The sequence below is a fragment of the Lissotriton helveticus genome, chromosome 8, assembly GCF_964261635.1.
Source record: "Lissotriton helveticus chromosome 8, aLisHel1.1, whole genome shotgun sequence".
Lineage (NCBI taxonomy): Eukaryota > Metazoa > Chordata > Amphibia > Caudata > Salamandridae > Lissotriton > Lissotriton helveticus.
In genome coordinates, this window is record NC_136069.1 from 1,140,548,597 (window position 1) to 1,140,572,440 (window position 23,844).

Sequence of the window (23,844 nt, forward strand, 5' to 3'; positions counted from 1 at the left end):
TTTGTAGTGGCCCCCACTTTTGTCCTCCTCCTTCCAACCTTACAGAAGGCAGAGTTGCCTACCAATGTGACCTAATGCTTTTGGAGGGTGCTTGGTAGGCATTGAGGCCTGGTTCGGGGTTCAACCGGCATGGGCATTGGAGATGGATCTGAAGCTAATTGCCATTTATGGCTCGGCGCTCAACTCCCCTCTCCTGCAGAAGAGATGCTCTTACTCTGCATATGTTTGGCAACGAGGTTTTATTAACTGGCGTCTGGCTGTCGGCATCAAAGCTACATACCTGGACATGTTTCTAGTGTGTGGGCCAGAAGGTTTCAGAGCCAGAGCCTCAGCATTTATGCACTCATTATTAGAGGCATTTGTGGAGACAGGCTTCAAGTTGGGTGTGCCCAACACCACAGGAAGCCGCAAGTTTCTTCTTCTTTGGACTCAGGCGGGTATGGTTCCTTGAAGATGTGTGGGTCTGATGTGTGGGTCTAGTGTGAGGGTTGCAGATGCATTTTATGATGCACCCAGCATTTCTCCCTTCAGTACCGTAGTGATTTCTTACAGCAGACGGCAGGACAGAAGTCGCAGGCGGTGTTGTCATAGTCGGTAAGAGGCAGAAGTTGCAGACACTATGCTGACCCGACCACAGTTATTTGGTGTTGCACCTAGACCAGAATTGGAAGGATGTACGTTCCTTATCCTCCCCAAGCAGTCTCTAACAATACAACCTGTGCATCAGTGACAGATGGCATTCAGTGCAGGAGAACTGATTGTGGGCAATGTAAGTCATTAAATGTGAGTTGCAGAGGAGTCAGCTGTGTGGTGAAGGTTCACCAGTTATCTAGGTTGAATAGCTGGGCCTAAAAAGGCAAAACAAAATGTAGTGATCTCAAAGCTAATGCCCAAAACGTTGGAACTCAATGGTGAAAGAAAACAATCTGAGGTAGAGTCTGTGTCCTTGTGCATTGTGGACTGTGGGAGCAGTCACAACAGATCTTTTGACTGAGTTCTTTGAACACAAACAAGTTGTAACGTCCAATCCCAACACTAAATGGCATGAGGTATGCAGAGTATGTGCATCTGAAGCCACACATGCTACAAACACAATGTTTAAACAAAAGTTTGTATGTATGTCTATAATATTTATAGAGCGCAACTATCACTCTGAGGAGCATCCTTGTGCTGAGCGAGACTGTGTATAAGACTCAGAGTATAACTGCAAAAATCAGTTAAGTGAGAGACATAAGGAGTCTGGGGTTCCAAAACTCCAGGCTTTCAGGGATTTCCTGAAACTTAGTTCTGACTGAATGAAGTGGAGATGACTAGGAAAAAAGTGTGAATCTCTTATGTACAAAGCCGCCATTTTAACTTCGGCTCCCCCACCATGTAACCAAACATGGAAATAGAAACCAAACAATAGCATGCGCAGAGCACTGCTTCCATACTGCTGATTATAACTGAGCCCTTTGTTTAGTTCTCTCCGGTGCACATACTTGTTAATTGATACACAGTGCTGGGGGGTAACTGAGATAAACATTCCTACCATCGTGAACTAAGCAAGGATTATCGACAGGTTTGATGTAATAATGGATATCCGTGACGTGTATTTGGATCAATATCTATTGCATTTTCCACTGCATTCCACAGTGAGCTCTGGCTACAACTGGACCAATTACACAAGCAATATGGTTGACCGTAGTGCTCCTAATGAAGATGCTACGCAATATACACATCAAGTCGGGCAGAAAGATAGGATTGTGTATTTACCTTCAAAGATAGTTGACTAATTCAATATTAATAGCATTAATAGTGATGTCTAACCTTATATAGGTAAAGAAGAATTCAAAATGTATTTTTACTGTAAACCTATAATTATGGAAACAGTCAGTTAATCACAAAGTAACATCTACTCATAGATGTATGATAATTGTATACTGATAGCGATTTAGACCAGCACACTAATAATTACTCTATAAAATGTCAATGAGGCCCACCTACCATAAGATTCTACATTTTTCTTCAACAATCCCCTGGCTTCTTCTCAATCAGTGGGAGAGGATAGAGAGAATACCAGGCAATGGATCACTTACACACACCGTGAAATCTTCTGCCTGTTCCGAACTTTTGCTGGTATGCTTCCTAGGTTCTCTACATGAGGCTCTCACAACCTCATACTGGCCCACAGCCTGAAAGAAAACGAGTATTGGAGATGTCTACTGCTAATTGCTGTGGATCTTTCCAAACCACGGGGGGACCTACACATTTCATCAAGAGCTTAGATGCCTGTAGTTAGGCTGGAATGATCACATTCAGACACGGTTGTGGAAACATTCTCCTAAAGTCAGGTTTGGGCATACATGATAGTCTCTTGAACAGTGTGCCTGAATCTCTCCAGCCATCCACTGGGTGGAGGTAATGTGCGCGCGCCCCCCCTCCGCGTGGCAGTGATTTCTGTCGATCTGCCTTAATCATGGCTAGATGAAAAATGTTGCATCAGCATTTCAAATGCTGCCAGCCGTTAAGGTGGTCATTGTCATTACTCCTAAAATGAAGACAAATAATTACTCAAGTGTGCACAGTAAATACGCTTACCTGGGGATTGCAAGGCGCAGTGTTTTCATGTTTTAGGAATCCATCTATTAGCTTTTGTGGACTTCCAGACGTAATCAAAGCACTTTTGGCTGGACTTCCAACGAGTTTCTTTTTCAAAATATTTTGGATTGTTTTAACGGGACTGACTTGGATCTTTTTTCTGTTCCTCTTTTTGCCTTTAACTGCAGCTTTCTTTATGTGCAGCAGATGATTCTTTGATGCTGGAAAATAAGGAAACTTTCATATTAACTGTGTCTGGTTGTCGAAAGAAAGTTATCATCTTTAATAGACATTTTTGCACGCATTCAACCTTTTATTACTACATGTACACTTATGTCTCTATCAGAAAGAGGTCAGTGGTTTTCAGAGATCTGAGGTGCCCAGAGCCTTAAGAGCTCCCTCAGCCACACTATTGCAAGAAGTATAATGAATATTTATGGCCTAAGCAGCAACGCATGCACAACTATATTGACATGTCATAAGTTACTTATCTGTAACTTTAGCTCTCCAGGTTTGACATTGTTCAAAGATACACATTATTCCTCACCTACTGGTATATTTAATATGAAGCAAAACCAAAGGGGATGATGAACGGAGTGCTGAACAATGCAAGCACTCACCCCCCAGTCAACTGAACTGGGTTTAATCCATCATCATTGTTTAGCTCACTCTGCCACCCCAGTTCAGACATGGCCATATGCAAATCAGTCTGACCCTGTGCCTCATGGGAACAGCCCCAGCCCGAACTGCCAAGCCATGTCTTCCCTGGACCGGAAACACACATCCTGGGACCGGTTTGTGGCTAATCAGCCGTCATCAGCTAGGCTAGCTTGAATCCAGTGGCAAAGTGAGCAAGGGACCCACGTCTGGGCATATCCTGCCAACTTAGGGCGAACAAAGCAAAATCAACGGGGATGATGGACGGAGTGTTCAACAATGCAAGCACTCACCCCCAGTCAACTCATCTGGGTTTAATCCATCATCATTCTTTAGCTCACTCCACCACCACAGTTCAGACATGGCCATATGCAAATCAGTCTGACCCTGTGCCTCATGGGAACAGTCCAACCCGAACTGCCAGGTCTTCCAAATCAGTCATGACCCTGTGCCTCAAAGGAACAGTCTAGCCCGAACTGCCAAGCCAGATCTTCGAGAGTGCAGTGTTGCAGAGTAGAGTGGTGTAGAGTGGAGAGGCATAGACTAGAGAGGTTTAGAATGCAGTGGCGAAGAGAGCAGTGGTGCACCATAAAGTGGGGTAAAGTGCACTGGCGTAGAGTGGTGCACAGTAGAGAGGTGTTCAGAGAAGTGGCATAGAGCTCAGTGGTGCAGAGTAGAGTAGCGTAGAGTGCATAGGGCACATTGGCGTAGAGTGTTGCAGAGTAGAGTGCAGTGGCACAGAGAACAGTGGCGCAGAGTTCAGTGGCAGAGAATGCATTGTTGCAGAGTAGAGTGGTGTAGAGTGCAGTGGTGTAGAGTAGAGAGTTGCAGAGTAGAGTATAGTGATGCAGTGCAGAGGTGCAGTATAGAGTGGTGTAGAGTGAAGTGACTCAGTGTACTCGTTTTGAGTAAAGTGGTGTTGAGTGCATTGGCACTGAGTAAAGTGGTGCAGATTGCAGCAGCATGGAGTGGAGTGGAATGGGGTAGATTGCTGTGAAGCAGAGTGGAATGGCGGAGAGTGGAATAGAGTGGCGCAGAGTATTCGTTTTAGAGTAGTATGTAGTGGCGTAGAGTTCAGTGTCAGAGGGCGGTGGTGAGAGCAGCATAGAGTGGATTGGCATAGAGTGGGGCAATGGAGAGTACAGTGGAGTACAATGCATTGACGTAAGTTCAGCGGGGTGGCATAGAGTGGTGCAGAGTACAGTTTAGAGGCAGAGTGTGCAGTTTTGCAGAGTAGAGTGGCGTACATAAGTGGGATAGAGTGGAGTGATGCAGAGTGTAGTGGCATAGAGTACAGTGACGTGTTGTAGAGTGTATTGGCGTGGCATACAGTGGCATACAGTTCGGTGGCAGAGAGTGTCGTCTGCAGAATGGACTGCTGTAGAGTGCACTGGTGTATACTAGAGAGGCATACAGTGCATTGGCGTAGAGTGCACTGGTGCAGAGTAGAGTGACATAGAGTGCAGTGACATAGCATAAAATGGCAGGGGTGCAATAGCGTATAGTGCAGTGGCATAAAGTGTTGCAGAGTAGAAACTTGTGGCATAGAGCGTATTGGTTTTGAGTGAAGTGGTGTAGAGTGCACTCGTGTACAGTGCAGAGATGTAGAGTAGAGTTCAGTGGCGCGGAGTGGTGCACAGTAGAGTAGAGTGGCGTAGAGTGCAGAGTATATTAGAGTGGAGTAGAGCGGATTGGCATAGAGCACACTGGTGTGGAGTGGGACAGAGTAGAGTGCATTGGCGTAGAGTGCAGTGTAGTGTGGCACAGAGTGGAGTGCAGCGTGGAGTGACGTAGTGTGGAGTGGTGCAGTCTAGAATCCAGTGGTGTTGAGTGGTGCAGTGGTGCAGAGAAGAGTGGAGTGGGGTAAAGTGAAGTACGCATGGTGTGGTAGTGTACTGCCATTTGCAATACATTTGCCTATACATACAGTTTTACTGATAAAAAGAATACAAAGTGCAAACAATAATGTGTGGAAATGTAATTATCTAGGGTTTGATTTGTTTTGATCGTATCAATATATTTGTTTCCAGCACACTTAAGAATTCCCACAAATGAGCTTTATTTCTTTTTTTCCTTAAATATCTTTTTATTAACTTGAGGCAGTGAAAAATAACATTACACCACTGTTGTATACAGTATGACAATAAGATACGACAACACAGCATTGCACAATGTCAAACATCAGGAGTTTAGTAAGGGGCAACCCCACACTCCCTCCCTCCGGGGCTCTGTCTGGACCTCCTCTTCATGTTTTAGAGAGTATAGCGTTCCCCCATGGGTGCAGTGCACTGATTCATCCTATATGTATTCCATTTGTCCCACACGTTTCCCCATTTCCGGGGGAACCCTCTGTTCACTTAGACAATTTTTTCTACCCATTTGTGCCTATCTAATTCTGAAATATTCAGAAATATCTTCACCGTTCAATTACCGACATTTAAACTTTTCTGTGTGCTAGAATGTTTTTTTTACATCATACAGCCTTCCTCAAGGAGGCCCCCTGGGAGCCAGCATGATTGTAACATAAATCCTTTCACATTCAAGTTAGAGCAAGTGAAGCACCAAGATCCCTGGAAGACAGAGCCTGACATTTGACCTCTGCCTTTGAATGCAAAGCAAATGTGACAAGAACAAGATTTAAAGGCATGTTTACAGAAATCCAGTACTGGTGGAAGCATATAGTAAATAGGGTTTTGGCAACAGAAGGGACAAACCCAAGCTGGACAGCCTAAAGCAAATAAAGCAAGCAAACAGAAAGCAAGCAAATGTGAGTTACAAACCACAAAGCCAATGGTAAGTAATGGGTGGAATTAATGCTTTCCCATGGAACTTCCACAATGTCCCCAAGATGTTATTAGCAAACCAGACAGCTGTGCTGTGTGGTAGGCTTCGACCGAAACATGAAATAACACTGTTGCAACAACATGAGAATTATCTCCAGCACCATTCGAACCATATCCAACGGTCTTGGACCCACATGTTTGTGCTCTCAAGAGGTCTCAAATGTTGCTAGAGATTTCAAACCCCTCGTTCCCCCAGAATGAAGTATAAAAACCTTGTTTTTTCCCTATGACACAGGAATTTTTGTAAAAAGAATTATAAATATGTGTAAAACACAAATCTATGGCATCATCTAAGAAACAGTGGATTTTTGAATAATTGTAAATATTTATGTGATACTGTTGTGTGTATGAGAGTGTTTGAGAGTGATCCACATAAGAATGGTTGTGAGAATGTTGAAAGGGGAGTGTTTTAATATGCAGAATGTTTTCCAAATATTGTATGGTATATGTTGTTTTTGAATTTGAAAAAATGTTTTGTTAAAAATGATCAAATAACTAAACAAAAGTAAAAAGTGAATAAAACTACAGATTCATTCAAGAGAATCAGACCCCCTCACTTTATGTTTTAGTCAATGGTGAGTTGTTTAAATTTGTGGTGAAGTGTTATTGGCAGCATTGGCGTTTTTCTATTATATTACACAGGAATTTTTGAGTCCTGCATACCTTCTGATGTCAGAGTGGAAAAACACGAGCGTGTTTGCAGTAGGGTACTAAACACAAAGCGGCCCGAGCTGGTGTTAGATCTTTTTAATATAAGTCAATCTGGCAATGGTGGCCAGTGTAGGGAGATGGTCGGCATGTGTGGGTCATTTTGGGTCGCTTGGTGTGTAAAGCTGTGTGTGCGACTACACTAGTGCTAAGACACATCAGTAAAGTGGAGTGGCTTCTCTAAGGAGATGGTGTGTCTGAAAGGGGCGGGGGTTCAGGGGCAGCTGTGGGGAAGGAACACTTGGGGAGGGCTGCGTGTTGAAGGTGATCTTGATAGAATGTGTAAAGGTTGGCCCACACCTCGTAGGAGCCATGTCTATGTTCCTATTGGTAGGGAGTCTCTTACAGAGGTACAACACAGTGGTACTAGGAGCTGTGTGGGGAGGTGGTCCGGAGACAGGATTTAAAGGATTGCGCTTCTTGTTGTCGTGGTATCTATGATTATGAGGAGCATCTTACAGAGGTACAAACTAGTGGTATCTGGGAGCTATGCGTGGAGGTGGAGAGACTATGGGGCCCACCTAGTTTGCGAGGTACCCATTCTTATGTTGGTAGGGAGCCTTTTGTAGATGAAGAATAGGGGGTACCTGGGGCTATAGAGGTTGCTTAGAGATGGGGTGGGAGCACTCCCACCTGACAAGACATCTTTATTATGTCGGTAGTTAGCCTCTTACAAATGTGTAACAAGGTGACAAGTGCCACTTAGGGATGAAGGTCATGGGTAGGGAATGGGGTTGTATTTGTGGCGGTTGTGTGTGTTTGAGGGGGCAACGGAGGACTCTTGCCTATGTAAGACATTGACACAGTGGCGGTGCCCGCCTTGGGCTCATTGTATATGAGCACAGCAGCAAAGTTCCTGCAGAGGGCGCTGAAGACCATTTCCTCCTTAAAAGTGCAGTCCCCTTGGGCCACCAGCACAAACCACAACCCTGCAATGCCCTCCTCTCCTTTCCCGGGGAGGTACAGTCAGGCGGAAGTCCCTGGCACGTAATACTCCATGTCTGCAGCTCAGCACATCAGGGGTTCGGGAGGCACCCTCTCCATGGCCCTCATTGGAAGACGAGATCGACCAGGCTCGGGCTGAAGGGAAGCAGTGAGCAGAGTACCATGAAGCCAGCCAATGGTGGGAGTAAAGCTGTGTTTGGCTCAGACATCGCGTGCACCCATCGTCAGTTGTAAAGTAAATAAAAAGCACACGCTGAAGCACACAAACACACCCTCCTTCTGTAGTCGGTAGTTCGGGTTTGCCCAATCTTCGCAGCTCCAAACTATTAAAAACTGGCTCTTGCCAGTTTTACATTACACATTTGGGGAAACAGATAAGGAAAGTCCGGTGAGTTAAATATAGTTAATGTATCTTTAAAGGAATGTAAACAGAGGCAGCTACATGGGGAATGATATAGAAATGAAAGTGTAAAATTTGTGTTGAATGAACATGCGGGCAATTATCTGGAGAATACAAAAAACGAGGGAGGGGAATTGGATAACTCACTTAAGCGGTGAAAACATACTGGACATATTTGTGATACTGTTGTAGACGAATCTAGGACTAGTTAAATATTCCCGATTTATGCCCTTATGTGGTTGTATCAAATCATATCCTTATATAGGCATAAGAATCATACCCATATTAAGACATAGCCAATGCAGTCCAAATACGGCAAGGCTACTCCCAAAGACTCCTAGAAAGCACAACGTGTTCTTAAACAAACCAAGCCTCCAGCAGCCCGGGAATTACCCCTGCTTCTGTATTGATTTGTCCCAGAACTCCCGGAGTCCTGAAAGAACTGCGAGTTCTTAGTGATGTCTTATGTCCAACCTTACGTCAAACCCGGCACCTTCCAGGTATAAATATACCAGCATCTGCCCTAGCAAAACACACGGTGGTTTGGAGCAGATCGACTATCTACTTGCCCGACGCCCTGCTGTAGCAAGTGCCGAAGGAAGCCGACCCTTCCGCTGACGCACTGAGAGAGACGCTGTCTATTCTCCTGCCGAGAAATCCAGCTCCAGTGTTTCCCTGTCACCCTTGCGGGTTGCTGGGAGATCGAGTTCTGAGAGAGAGATACAAGACCTCCTTCATTCTATACCCAAGGTACGGAGCTGATTAGACCCTTAGAGAATTCTTGATTTAGATTCTTGGCAGAAACTATCTTAACTCAAACTACATCTCACTTACTCCTTCCGATGTACTAGGCTTAGGTTAGGTACACCGGGGTCGGCGTATCTTAGAAGCACAAGTTGAGTATGTTTAGTCATTATTTTATCATTGTATGTATTTTATCCATTTTAAACACCGTACGGCTTAGAAACCATACCATGCTTTTACAGTATTATTTTACAGTACCTCTTTTACTGTACGCACTTTACTTTATGACAAGTATTGCGATTGTAGCAATTCACTTCTCTTGCATGAGAAAGAAGACTGTTCAATAAATAACCTCTTTTATTGAAAACGCCTGTCTGTCTGTTTCTCTGCACTTCTGGTGAAACTAAGCATGCACGATTGACTGAGTAAAATAGCTATCTATTGTTTCCGCGACTCTGGAGATATACTCCTTATTCTTGAGGGAGCAAAGTTGTCAGAAACTAATCCCTTATTGTGAATTCGAGAAAGTTTCTAGTGACCTCTGAGCTAGCTGGCATTCATAATTAAATCTAACATATTCAATAGAGACCTAGTCGACCTAAGTACTACGTCTAAACTATCGTTTATGTTATTCCAATGCGAAGAGCCTATTGGGAATATAGGAACTACACTACATGGCGCCCAACGTTTGGTAAGGCGATAATTTAACGCTAGATACTAGAGTAACTCAGTCGTGCTTTTCACACAGACCCCCTTTTTCCCGTAAAAACTCCAATAGACGTCTGGAGTGGGTGAAAGGTTAATATCCGCAAAAACTTAGTAGGAGGAGAATCCTATGTATTAGTTTTTGGTTTAGTCAACGTTGAAGGATACAGTGTTCCAAAATATTGTGCACCTAATCTTTGTTTCCTTGAAAACTTGCTCTGCAAACTTTCTGTCAGCAAAAATGCCGGAAAGTGACGACGAAAGGGAAAGAGCTAGAATAGAAGCTCAAGCAGTCTTAGATGACACAGCCCTCCAAAATGACCCGGAGGCAATAAAGATCCAGATTAATATAAGAAGAAGTGTAACTTACAAACGTATAAATAATGGAGTATCATCAAGAGGTGGTACAGTCATATTTGTGGTAGAGGCACATGAAGATCGGCAGACAGAGGTATTCTAGTCATGGATAACTTTTCCAGCAGCAAATGCTGTGACACACGAGTTCCACTACTACAAAGCAGAGGAACCTCCAGCGGAATACGTTCCTTTCGAGGACGTTGAAATTCCACTAACTTACCAGGAGCATCAGCTCTGGTTTAATGGCGCCCTAAAACATCAAAATCACATTACCAGGCTCGGTCCACTAGGTAGACCAAGAGCCACATGGCCAGCTATACACCACATCCTGACATTGAAGGAATGTCAGACAGAGAACTTTTAGTTCAGTTAAAACAATTAATTAAAATACATAGACAATTGGTCCAATTTGTCATGCGGACTTTAAAAGTCCAACCAGCAATAAAAATTCCACAGCACACCCCTCACCAGGGGAACACAAATAAAATTACACCACAGACTATACAATCAGTCATTGGCAAATTGCCCGCAAAACGGGAACAAATTCTGTTCTGGTGCTCAAAAAATTACTCAAATAGAGGCAGTATTTCCTGATAGTACACCTCATGAAAAACCCAGAATTCTGACAATCTGTCTACCAATGGGGATCGCACCACATGTGGAGGACTGTGACACTTGGGGAACAGTCTTTGCTTCAATATACACAAAAACACATGGTGTTCCATCTATGGCGGTTATACCAGACGTACTAAGACAGATTCAAAACGTATTCGGTCCGGAGCCTGCTTTAAATCTAGGTATGAAATTACTGAAACACTTTAAGCAAGTCTCGGCTATACTAATAGCCAACATAAAAGGAGAAGCAGCATCTGTGGCGATCCGCTATAAAGTAAAAGAAACAGAAATAACAGAACAACCTTTTGAACTTGCCAGAATAATTGAAAAGTGCTATGAAGAATTAGGTAGAGATAGTTTGGGTGGGAAACCACTAAAACCACAACTAACTGAAAATCCTGAAAACACCTTTATTAAGAATAATCTCATTACTCCAAAAAAGAAGTGGGAGGGTAATAAACAAACCACTCCCAGAGAAAAACAGTTTCAGTCCAGAGGAAGGTCTCCCCAACGGAGACATAGATCTCCAGGACGAGGGGACAGGTCTCCACAACGGGAGCCCTCTGAAAAAAGATACAACCTTAAAGATAGGGACAATTTAAGAAAACCTGACAGATATCAAGATAATGATACACGTCCCTCTCGATCTTTTCAGACTTCCTCACAGAAATCGGAAAGAAGAGGACGGTCAGAACATAAAGAAGCGCGCGTCAAGTCCAAAGACAAGGAACCTGCTCATCAAAGTAAAAAAATTACAATTTCCCAAAAAGAAGGTAGCTAGTATTAAAATAAAACATGCAGAGGATTCTGAGGACACAACTCAAGAACGGAGAATGGGCCCAGACAATGCTAGACAGCGCAGCAGAAGTGACCATAGCTCGCAAGATCCTGATGAATCTTAGACACGAATGAATACATTCAGGTGGAAACTGCAGACACCAGAGTTAGTGTACCCCATAAATTATATGAAATAACATTACGTATAGAAGGGGACAAAACTAGGAAAATAAGAGGTCTCTTTTGGGAGGACCCATCTAAAGGCTATGATATCCTTCTAGCAGAGAAAGACTGGCCACCAGAGTTTGTCAGGAGTGCCCACATGGCGAAGAAATGATTATGCCTGCCTTCTCAAATCACATTCCAATTCATAAAAAATACACATATGCTAGAAAATGGGCAGTGGCCCAAGTCCCTGCATTATATAAAAATCATGTAGGATGGGATGAGGATTCTCCACACCATAAAATTCAGTTAAAAAATCAACCTACTGCACAGAGGCAGTATCCTGTTAAGCAAGAAGCTAAAAAACAAGTCAGGGAGATCTTAGATCAACTTGAATATCAGGTGGTGATTGAAACATGCACCTCACAAATGAACAACCCTTTGTTTCCTGTCTCCAAACCGGACGATTCATTTCGTCTAGTTTTGGATTACAGACACCTAAACTCTTGTTGCAAAACATTTGCAGTACAAAACTCACACAGTGCAGCACTAATGAATAACATCGTGCGCAAAAAATATAAAACGACATTAGATATTTCAAATGGTTTCTTCTGTCAAAACATTGCACCAGAAAGCAGGTATTTGACCGCTTTCTCCAGTATGGGGGCCCAGGGCAATTTTGTCGTCTACCCCAGGGATTCAAGAACAGCCCAGGATTATTTTCAGCCAGGGTAACAGAATTACAACAAATGTATGATGATGAGGCATTATCTTATGTCGATGACACCTATCTTACAGACGCTGACCAGGAGACACACTTGATAGGAGTGAACACCATTATACTTGGGTTCGCATCTGAAGGGTACAAAATCAACTTTAAAATATCACGAATTGCCCACCTCACTGTCCTATTTTTAGGATATGAGTTATCAAGTGAAGGCAAAAGCCTAGCAGACAACTTCTTAGAGAAGTATGCAGTACTCCAAGCTCCAAAAAAGCTGAAAAACTTACAATCAATTCTAGGTTTCCTGAATTTCGGAATAACATATATTCTAAACTATGCAGAGAGGGTTAAGCCCCTCTACGAATTAATAAAACCTGATTTCAAACCAATTAATTGGACACAGAAACACACAAAAAATGTACGATCAATACAAACAGACATGTTAACTAAAACAAAACTGCAAACACGCGCAAACGAACGCAACCTTGTAATCCGAGTCATCCCAGGAAGATGCGGATTTATGACCTGACCTCTAATGAGGGAGAAACGGTACCAATAGCTTATAAATCACACTTGTACACACAAGCTGAAATGAAATTCAGTTCTACTGAAACAATTCTGACTGCGGTCCAAACTGCTGTAGGAAAAGAAAGAGCCCTAGCCCAAGGGAAGAGCATATCTCTTTTAACAGCAGTATCAGCCCTTGAGGCAGTAACAAGACCGAGCATTACGAATGCTAAAGCTTTACATCCAAGATTGATACAATGGGTTAATTCTCTTGCTGCAACAGACGTGATACACGCATTTGATCCCAAAATGAAAAAGCTAGAACATCTAGAATACGAACATGAATGTCCTCTGTCGATCGAAATTCCGCCTCTGGAACAGTACGCATGTGTAATCTACACAGACAGATCTACACAACACTACGTTGTGGATAAACAAGTTTACAATGCAGCATGCGCGATTGTTAAAGGTCGCTGGCGCATAGGTAAATTCAGACCAATGGTCACTAAAACTGAATTACTCAGAAACTGTACAGCTCAGCGAGCTGAACTACAAGCTTTAAAGATGGTGCTTGAGAATGCCGATCGCGAATTCCCCACACTAATAGTGTGCGACTCGCATTTCTGCATCCAGTCTTACAATGATTTCATGCAGACCTGGATTGAAAATGGTTTCAAAGATGAGACAGGTGTCAAAATAAAGCATAAAAAACTATGGGAACAAGTAGTTCTTTTACAGACAGAACTACGAAAGACTCACGTGATACATACGCAGATCCTTCGACGTGATGGTGTTCACGTTGCAGGTAATTCATTGGCTAACAAAGCCACAACGGCAGCTGTTCAACCGGCTTCCGTAGCTACAAAAAAGCGTTCTAAAAAACAAATAGATGGAGAAACCATGCTGGCAGTAAAAGCCTCATTAAAAGGCGACTATGCGGCATTACCTCTAAAATATCCACTCAATAATACATACATAATTGATGCGAACTCCGTTCCTTTTGCTCGAATCCCTGGAGTGGGGGACAGAGTAATCCCAAACACGAACCGGAGGGCTTACTTGATTCAAGAAGCACACATGGGACTGGGTCTGAGGCACCAAGAGATCTTGAAATCTCTAATAGAATTGCAATCAAAATACTGGTGGCCGGGGATGAGCGTGCATGTTTATAACTTTGCATTAGATTGTCAGGACTGCAACAGAGATCGCAGTTGTGAACCGGACCAGATACCAGACTCAGGCACAGTAAGACCAGCCCAGACACCTCTAATAGACAGCATTAGGCTATCTACACGCAGACGTCCACACGGAAAGAAGCGATCCCATAAATATTAAGACAAGATCCATTTGGATGTGGCCCCAGCGCCGGCTGACGCCAGAACTGTTATAAAAGATTTGCGGGTCTTTATCGCCACATACGCAATTAGCATGCTACATTCTGACCAGGGTCCTGCATTTAGCTCTCGAGCTTACAAGGAGGCCATGGGCAGCTTGGGCATTGCATTGCGGTACTCTAGTCCATTCCATCCTGAGGGAAATGCGGTAGTGGAGAGAAAAAAACATGACATAAAGCAATCTATAACAGTGAGGGTATTAGGTTCGGGTGATGGGTTGGTCAAACATCTAATAAGTGTCCAACGTAGTCTTAATAATCTGCCAAGACATTCTCTGGGTGGAATCACTCCGTATGAACTTTTGTTTGGTACAAGATTGATAATCGAAGACCTCGATAGTCAGACTTCAGTGGTGGGACAAAAAACCTTTGATATCAAAGATCGTTTGGCTGTTTTACAGGACTTAAATGAGACAAGAAGAAGTCTAAGTAACACAAAGCTAAAGCCAACGGCCACTGAAGAAAAAACACCTGTCAGAGCAAGACCTGTCTGGATTCCAAAGATTGGGGATCTGGTCAGAGAAAAGATCGCGGTGAAGAAGGAATTTGGGCCTTCTTACAGGAAAGCAGTACCTGTCTTAGCAATCAGCGGAACAATATCAGTAGTACTACCGCCCCTTGCTGGTAAAAAGGAGAACAGAGTTGTATCAATCGACCTGGTAAAACCACAATCATGTGGCCAATAATAAGTAGTAGGCCCAGTGGACTCCCAAGATGTAGCAGAAGACCAAACGTTGCTACAATTCAAGAGGTTCAAACTGAGAGACTAATCACTTTTGATAAACCTGCAGTGAGAAAAGAAGGACTATGCAACAAAGCCATGGAACTTGTGCCTCTTGAAACCCAAATTGCAACAGTTCGTCAAGTAACACCAGTCTACAATGATGTAGCCTCTGACTATACTAATATGACAAAAGAAGAAGCAACTACAAAGATTAATAAGAATCCTGAAGCAATTCCAACAATTGATAGAACTGAATCTGGCTACTTTATCAATTTCGATGACTTTTCTGACGAACCAAGTGAACATGAAGAAAAGCCAGCAAATAATACTTTCAAAGAAAAAATAACTGAACTCTTTCATCAACTTGGAGAAACATATCTGATTTCACCATGGATTGAATTGTGGATTGTGTTAGGTGTACCTTTCCTCCTAATCTGGCTCATTTTGGTTTTAAGCTTGGGAAGAATGATTGATGGAAAATACAGTACAATGGACACAGCAAGTCAGAAAATAAACTTGGTTCTAAAGCCTCACAGATCTTCTCACATTGAAAAAAGGAACTATCATCAGTAAACATCAAAGCCATTCCTATACCTGGTGGTGTAGCATGGGACGCTACTGATTACGACATCTATGGCCCGGTTGAACTCTTGAAATATCCACTTCAGTTCAAGGTTTCTTTAAGTGACTTTGTATCACCTAGCACTTTCTCTGATGATTGGGACTGTGAAACTATTAATAATATGATGTCAGATTTAAAAATGTCAACAAAATTTACAGAACATGATTATTTAGAAGGTTCATCAGATTATGATGAAATGTATTCCTTTAATCATTATGGGCACCACTATTTGCATAAATATGCTAATCCTAGAAATGTTTTCACTTATAATCAATAGGAACATTGTCCAACACCGCCAAAAGGCAGCTCGAAAACATTTTATGAGAAATTCCCATACTTCTCAGGGTTTAATAACACTGATCCAGAAACGTTTTATTATAAGATTATAAATGACAGGAATGAAAAACATGTTGACAAATACTAAACTGATCTATTCTGCAAAATTTTATGAAAAATTGTCTACATTTGGTTTTGAATTTTGGAAAAACAACATTGAGACAAAAACTGTCTGGGGTACAAAAGACTGGCAGGTGCAAGGTTTAGAATCATTATTCAGAGCCTGCATGATCCCGGAACAGATAATGTTCCTGAATGACACCTTTCAACAAACAACCTGTCTTGGCCTAGCCAGGATAAAGGACTTAAACAAACCGACTATACCAAAGCCCATACCTGATAGTAATAGCACTACAGATGTGGAGGTAGACGTATCCCATATTTTACACCAAAATAGAACTAATCCTGATTGGAGAAAATGGATGATCTGGCCCACATACACTAATAACTGTCAACATAGAGTCCTGAACAAAACACAGGGGTTCAAACAGAACAGGCCAGACCCAAGATATTCCCAGAGACAACATCCAGGGATAATAACAACATACAGTGTAGGAAAACTATGCCTCGAATGGCTACAGAAATCCACACTACCTGAAATTAAGCAACACTTGACCTTACTTAAAGAAGGTGCTGACTCGCGAGAATACTTATTGGGATCTCGCAAACAGCATCAAAAACGTTTCATATACGACGGTATATATGCTGCTTACAACGAAGCTTGGAAAGTAACGCAAATTGAAACTGCTGAAAAAATACGAGAAATTGATCGTATTAATTTAGAAAAAACACTGTATGTAGTGGACAATGGGTTAATGATTCTGTCCTCCAGAATTTATTCAGTGGACAGCATTGTATCATCTGCTATTGATATAATAGAACAGGATATGCTAATGTTACAACATGGCCAGTTCCAATTACGTTCTATTGTACAGTTAGGCTGGACGTTACAAAATTTCCGTTCAAGCTACGTGCCATGGCGTCTAATCAACACAACGTCATTGTTTTCTGTCTTTAACCTTACAGATAAGCAAATCTCTTTGGCACAAAGAGGGGCAGACTATACGGTGCTGAGCATTGAAAAACTAGAAAGATTACCGTTGACAGTCTCCGAAAAACCTGTCATTGAATGGATAATACATGGCACCATTACAATTCCGATAACGACTTTTCAGTTCCAATATTACCAAAAGCACATACCAGCGGGCCTGTATGAAAGGTTGGGTAAAGGGTACATCAAGTCAACCTGGAATTTACCTTACACACATAGATGTTGGAGTGGGGGAAAAAAAGAGGTATTTCTTAGTGGTAACTGTAAAAATTCACTGAGCGGTACACTTCTGTGTAAAGGAATAAACTTGCATGGAGCCTGCGAAGGTTCATCAAATAACCTTTCATGCCACCTGCACGGCACCCCTGCTACACAAATAGAGCCTTTTTTCAGACAACTTTCCAACGGCAGTTACGCTATGTTAAGTGACCGCAGCCGTTGTGGCATGTTGCCAGGAACGGCCTATCTCGTCAGTGTTACATCCAGGGTCACTTGCTGTATGCAAGTATTGTATCCAAACAGCAAACCAAACAGCAAACCAGACAAGGAGGCAACGTATGGCCTTCTTTGAATATCTCTTCTATTCGAATTGATACTTAAAGCAGAATGAAGTCCATTCTTTTACAAACAACTGTGCCTTTAACCTCGTCTAGAGAAACGTATGACCTGCAAGTCGGAAGGACAGCAGCAGAGATACATGCATTATTATCAACAAATTGCCCTGTGCATTTCGTAGAAATGTTAAGTCAAATCTTAAACATGTCTGATACCAGTGGCATCACACATGTATTTAAGACTATTTTTTCGGGACTGTTAGCACCCTTTGAAGCAGTGCTGAGCATCTTCCCGAATTTCGTGCACTCTGTGTTCGGCGGCCTACCTCTCATCTTGGGACTCGTAGCAGGAATCTTATTTTTGTTCCATCTGCTCCGATATGGCAAGTCCAGTCACAGACAAAACTCAGGCTACAATGGAAGAAACGCTCCTAGCAATGCGATACCGAGATCGGATTACTAAAGTCCTCGACTTGGCTCGGGCTAAGAGATCTGAATACTACCTGGTTTCTTTCGTTCAGACCAATCTGGCAAGATTGCATCCTACCTGTTCTACGATGCCTGCTCTGTGGAGAAGAATGCGTGTTAGACGTTTGTCTCACACTCCCATCAGCAGTACCTATGGATATCGATACTTTGCTTGGTTCGGTAACGGCTCATGCAACGTGTTGTACCCAGCGGCTACCTATTCTGATGACGGCATTCGTTGAGACCTCAACATTACAACTAGGTGGCGGTGAGGTACGAGATGAAAGCGGCCCACAGGTACAACCTTCTGTGCTGATCTAGATACCGATGACGGCAATGCATCTCACATATGCAATATTTCTACTTTTTCGGACATGGTCCAACTTTCACCTACTGTTGTAGACAAATTCTTTGCCAGCCTATCTGAGTTAATGTTCTCTCCTAACAACGAGAATAGCTTTTGAAAACACGAGCACACAGCGTTCCCTGAACTCTGAATTCGGCCATCAGTTTTGATAAACCGAACTTCTAAAAACTCTGGAACTATTTTTTGCCTGAAAGCGAAATAGTTTTTTTCCACGTTCTCAAAATATTTACCTTATGGCACATGATCCTCTGCTTAAAGCAGAACTATTCTTAGAGAACAAAATTTCTATCTAACTCTAGAGACAATATTTTGACTTAGCCTCTAGCACATGTACAGTCTTGTATAAATATGTGATGAAATGGTCTCGACCCTCTCTTCTGTATTAAGAGCCATTTCATAAATGTAAATTTCGTGCTTCATTCAGTCAATATTCCAATGTATTAAATATATATTATCTGAATGATACCACTGCTTGAAAACGTACAGTGTAATACTCATTTTTCGTGTTTATACCATTTCAAATGCATTTTATGTATTTTTGGGGTGGGATGGAAAACACATGCATAGATATGTTTCAAATTGCTTAGTATTTAGTAATGATGGACATTATACGTGGAGTGGGTGTTGTAGATGAATCTAGGACTCTAGTTAAATATTCTTGATGTATGCCCTTATGTGGTTATATCAAATCATATCCTTATATAGGCATAAGAATCATACCCATTGTTGGAATTAGGTAGCCTGGCCTAGGGCAAGACTAACATAACAGAGGCACAGTGTAAAGGTTGCAGACCACCCAAAAGTAACTCCACGCAATAACACTCAAAAGGAAAACTCTACACCAAAATTATGTGAAAATACGTGCTGTTTTATAAAAATAATATACTCTTTGGTTTCAAATTATACAGTGTGACACATCTTAGTTCTTCTCAGAAATAACAATTATACCTTTGATGTGGAGAAGTAAATACACTCTTCTTGCTGTGGAAAAATTACAGTTCAAAACATTTAGCTGTCATAAGTTCAGAAGTGCTCGCTGTTTGGAATTGAAATTATCTCATTAGGGTTACACTAAACAGTGTCACTTTGCATTAGTAATCAATAACATCGCTTTAACCTGCCAAATCACTGGCTTTACCTCCATCACAGTATTAAGAACTCTCTCCCCTTATCTCCACCTTAATACAGCGTTAGAATACACATTCAGAGTGGAATGCAGGAATTTTACCAATTTACTATCTTTACACAACAACTGCCATGAAGATCTGAAGGGAGTTTCCCCTTTAGCAAGTAACGTCAGTGCTCTTCTGACAGTAATTCAGGTTCCCCTCTGTCTTCTAGCGTAATGGCTACTCTTAGACCTGTTACAATGAGGTTGGGAATAGGAAACTACCTTCCCCCTTCACCTATTCTGACACAGCTTAAGCTAAAGTCGTCAGAGTATAGGGGCATCACGCTAGACGCTGGGATTCGGGATTTAATACGTTAACAGAGAGGACTCAGCTCTGTTCCTCCTCACCCCCACGGCTCCTTACTGTTTCTTTAGGTCTTTTGTCCTGCCCCAGTCCACAGGGGTCGGGGCTAACAGCCAGTCCTCAGCGCCGGAGTGGGGAGGATCACTGACGGCGGCCCTTCGCCCTTCCTCTCACCGTCTGAAGCGGACGCTGGTCAAGCTGTCAGCAGATCGGCTGTGGCGCTAGGTTTCCGCTCCTCGGGGAATGCAGGACGCTCCTCTGCCCCAGCCCTGACCAGACCGGGTCCGCTGAGGTAACCGGAGACGCGTTGCTCCTGGAGAATTCCTCGCGTCTCTCGGATGCTGGGCTCTGCTGCGCAGATGCGGGGGAACCAGTGGCACAGACTACACCGCCCCCTTCCGCCGGGAGGTACACGCTTCTGCTCCTGCGCAGGGGATCAGCGTCTCTTCACCAATTCCGCCGCGCGGCTTGAACAGCAGGCTGCGCCACTCTTCCGCGGACTGCTCTCCTTCACGCCCCCTCGCGCCCTCCAGACAGAGACGCCTCGGCCTCACAAGCTGTCAAACCACACCGGGCACTGCTCTGCTGATCCGGGTAGGCTATAACTTCGGCAGGAAGGCGGGGAGCTAGTTAGTAACCTCCAGAGGGAACAAAGGGGTGGAGGTGGGACACAGCCGTCTGGGGAAAGGTCCAAAGTCCCTGGTTACTTGACTGGACCAGATCGATTTCAGGCCAATGGTAGGGTTCGGTCAGCAGCACAAGGGGGAACGTCCTCTGAAAGATGCTGTCAGTTAATGAAACCAACTAGCCTCTCCTAGCGCGTCCTCCTCCGCACACTGCAGCCTCTCTCCTCTCACACTGGGCTACACAAAATGGCCTCCTGCCCCCTGCCCTTTTATAGCCTAGCCTCACAGAGTCCAGTAGGGTCCAGAAGGTTCTGGAAGTCCTAATGTTAGCCTATGGGGCTGACTATGGGGTGGCAGTTGGTGACAGTTAGGGCCCTCCATTTTGTGACAACATGAGGTTTCCTGACAACACAGGCCTCTGGGCCTGAGGTAAAAGATTACAAGGGGGGGAAAGCACACCTATCCCCCTGGTCAGCACCTAAAAAGTTAGTAGACAAAAAAAAAGGATTACCAAGGGTATGAGGGGCAAGAAGGGGACAAAATAAATAAAAATTAGGAGGGACATTGCCAAAAAGCCAGACAGGTCTAACACGCGTCCCCCCCAGCTGAAAGTGGGGAGAACTACCCAACCCCTTGGGAGTCCTCATCACTAAGGCGGAAATACCTGGAGAGACCGTCTGCATTGGCGTGGTCCACTCCAGGCCGATGTTCCACCCGAAAGTCCATTCCCTGTAGGGAGATGGACCACCTCAACAACTTGGGATTTTCCCCCTTCATCTGCATCAGCCAACGAAGGGGTCGGTGGTCAGTCTGAACCAGAAAGTGCGAGCCAAAGAGGTATGGCCGCAGCTTCTTCAGAGCCCACACCACCGCAAAAGCTTCCCTCTCAATGGCACTCCACTTCTGTTCCCGGGGAAGCAGTCTCCTGGATAAGAAGACTACAGGTTGATCCAGGCCCTCTTCATTGAGTTGCGATAACACTGCCCCAATGCCATGTTCGGATGCATCTGTTTGCACAATAAACTCCTTGGAGAAATTGGGAGCCTTCAGGACCGGTGCTTCGCACATTGCCTGCTTCAACTTTTCAAAGGCTCGCTGACAAGCCTTTGTCCAAACTACCCGTCGAGGTTGTTTCCTAGAGGTGAGCTCTGTGAGGGGCGCTACAATAGTGCCATACCCCTTCACAAAGCGACGGTAGTAACCTGTGAGGCCCAGGAAAGCTCGGACCTCAGTCTGTGTCTTGGGGGGTTCCCAGGCCATGATTGCCTCAATCTTCGCCTGTAGGGGTTGCACGGACCCCCTACCCACCAAGTGTCCGAGGTACACAACCGACCCCTGCCCAATCTGGCATTTGCTGGCTTTGATGGTCAATCCAGCCTGTTTCAGCGCCTGGAGAACTGCTTGCAAATGTTGCAAGTGGTCCTCCCAACTGCTACTGAAGACAGCAATGTCATCCAGGTAAGCAGCCGAGAAACCCTCCATTCCAGAGAGGACCTGGTTCACCAGTCGCTGAAATGTGGCAGGGGCGTTCTTGAGACCAAAGGGCATCACACAGAACTGGAAGTGTCCCTCGGGCGTGGAAAAGGCTGACCTTTCCCTTGCTCCATCTGTCAAGGAGATCTGCCAGTACCCTGAGGTGAGGTCAAAGGTACTGAGGTATTGGGCAGCTCCTAGCCGGTCAATTAACTCATCCGCCCTGGGGATTGGATGAGCATCAGTTTTGGTAACTGAGTTCAGTCCTCGGTAATCCACACAGAACCTCAGTTCTGGTGTGGTGCCCGGTGGGGCGGCTTTTGGGACTAGCACCACCGGACTGGACCAAGGGCTGCTGGACGGTTCTATCACTCCTAGCTCTAACATCTTGGCAACTTCGCCATGGATGCTAGCCTTCACCTTGTCCGACAGCCTATAGGTCTTGGATTTCACTGGGGGGCTGTCTCCTGTGTCCACATCATGGGTACACAGGTGGGTTCTTCCTGGGACAAGGGAAAACAGTGAAGAGTACTGCCCCAATACCTGTCGGCAGTCCTCTCGTTGCTCAGGAGTGAGAGACGGGGAGAGAATCACTCCCTCCACCGACCCATCCTTCTCTTGACATGAAAAGAGGTCTGGGAGAGGTTCGCTTTCTGCTTCCTCATCACCATCAGTCACCAACATCAGGATGACCTCTGGCCTCTCATGGTGGGGCTTGAGGCGATTGGCATGCAGCACCCGTAGGGGCTGCCGCGGGGTCTTAAGATCCACCAAGTAAGTGGCCTTACCCTTTTTCTCCAACACCTCAAATGGGCCTGTCCAACGATCCTGAAGGGCACTTAGCTCCCCAGGTTCCATCACCCAGACTTTCTGGCCAGGCTCCAACTCCACCGGGTGAGCATTCTGATCATACCATTCCTTCATGACTGCCTGACTGGCCTCCAAGTTGTCAGCAGCCTGCTTCCACAACTTGGCCATCTGGCTTCTGAAGGCCAACATGTAGCTCACCACATCCTGGGGAGGTTTTCTGGGAGACTTCTCCCATCCTTCCTTCACCAGGCTGAGAGGCCCACGCACCGGGTGCCCATACAACAATTCGAACGGGCTGAAGCCCACTCCTTTCTGAGGCACCTCTCTGTAGGAGAACAGTAAGCAAGGTAGGAGGACGTCCCACTTCCTCCGTAAACTCTCTGGCAGACTTCTTATCATGCCCTTCAGGGTCTTATTGAACCTCTCAACCAGTCCATTGGACTGGGGGTGATAGGGAGTGGTGAACCGGTAGGTCACCCCACACTCTTTCCACATGGTCCGCATGTAAGCAGACAGGAAGTTAGTCCCCCTGTCGGACACAACCTCCTTTGGGAATCCTACCCTAGTAAAGATTCCCATCAGGGCCCTAGCCACCACAGGTGCAGTAACAGTCCTCAGAGGGATGGCCTCTGGGTACCGTGTGGCATGATCCACCAGAACCAGGATGAACCTGTGACCAGCTGTTGTTGGTGGATCCAATGGCCCTACAATGTCGATGCCCACCCTCTCAAAGGGGGTGCTAACGACTGGGAGTGGTTCCAGGGGAGCCTTTAGCTTCACCCCTGTTTTCCCACTGGCCTGGCAGGTTACACATGTCCTACAGTATGTGTCGGACGCCACTTTCATTCGAGGCCAGTAAAAGTGGAGGACAAGCCGTGCAAAGGTCTTGTCCTGGCCTAAGTGTCCTGCCAGTGGTATCGCATGAGCCAATTCCAGCAGAAAGGCTCGGTACTGCTGCGGGACCACCAAGGCCCTTGATGAGCCAGGTAGAGGTACCTTGGGTTCACTGTAGAGGAGTCCATCCTCCCAGTAAAGATGGTAGTGTCCCGTAACATCACCTGCTGCCTGGGCTTCGGCCTGACGCCTCAGTCCCTCAAGGGTAGGGCACTCCCTCTGCCCCCTACAGAAGTCCTCTCTGGTAGGACCTCCCTCCACATGCCATTCAGCAGGGATGGGCAAATCCTCCAGAGAGTCTACTTCCCCCTCCACGGACTCCTG

At 44.7% G+C, this 23,844-nt stretch overlaps 1 protein-coding gene across 1 annotated transcript in view; it reads right to left on the reverse strand.

The window, feature by feature from the left end:
• Positions 1-23,844, reverse strand: part of REV1 (REV1 DNA directed polymerase) — a 411,701-nt gene that overhangs the window by 22,642 nt on the left and 365,215 nt on the right. Inside the window, exon 20 of the mRNA XM_078658014.1 lies at positions 2,581-2,801. Within this exon, the coding sequence (XP_078514140.1) occupies positions 2,581-2,801 (221 nt within the window). The remainder of the gene's footprint in view (positions 1-2,580; positions 2,802-23,844) is intronic.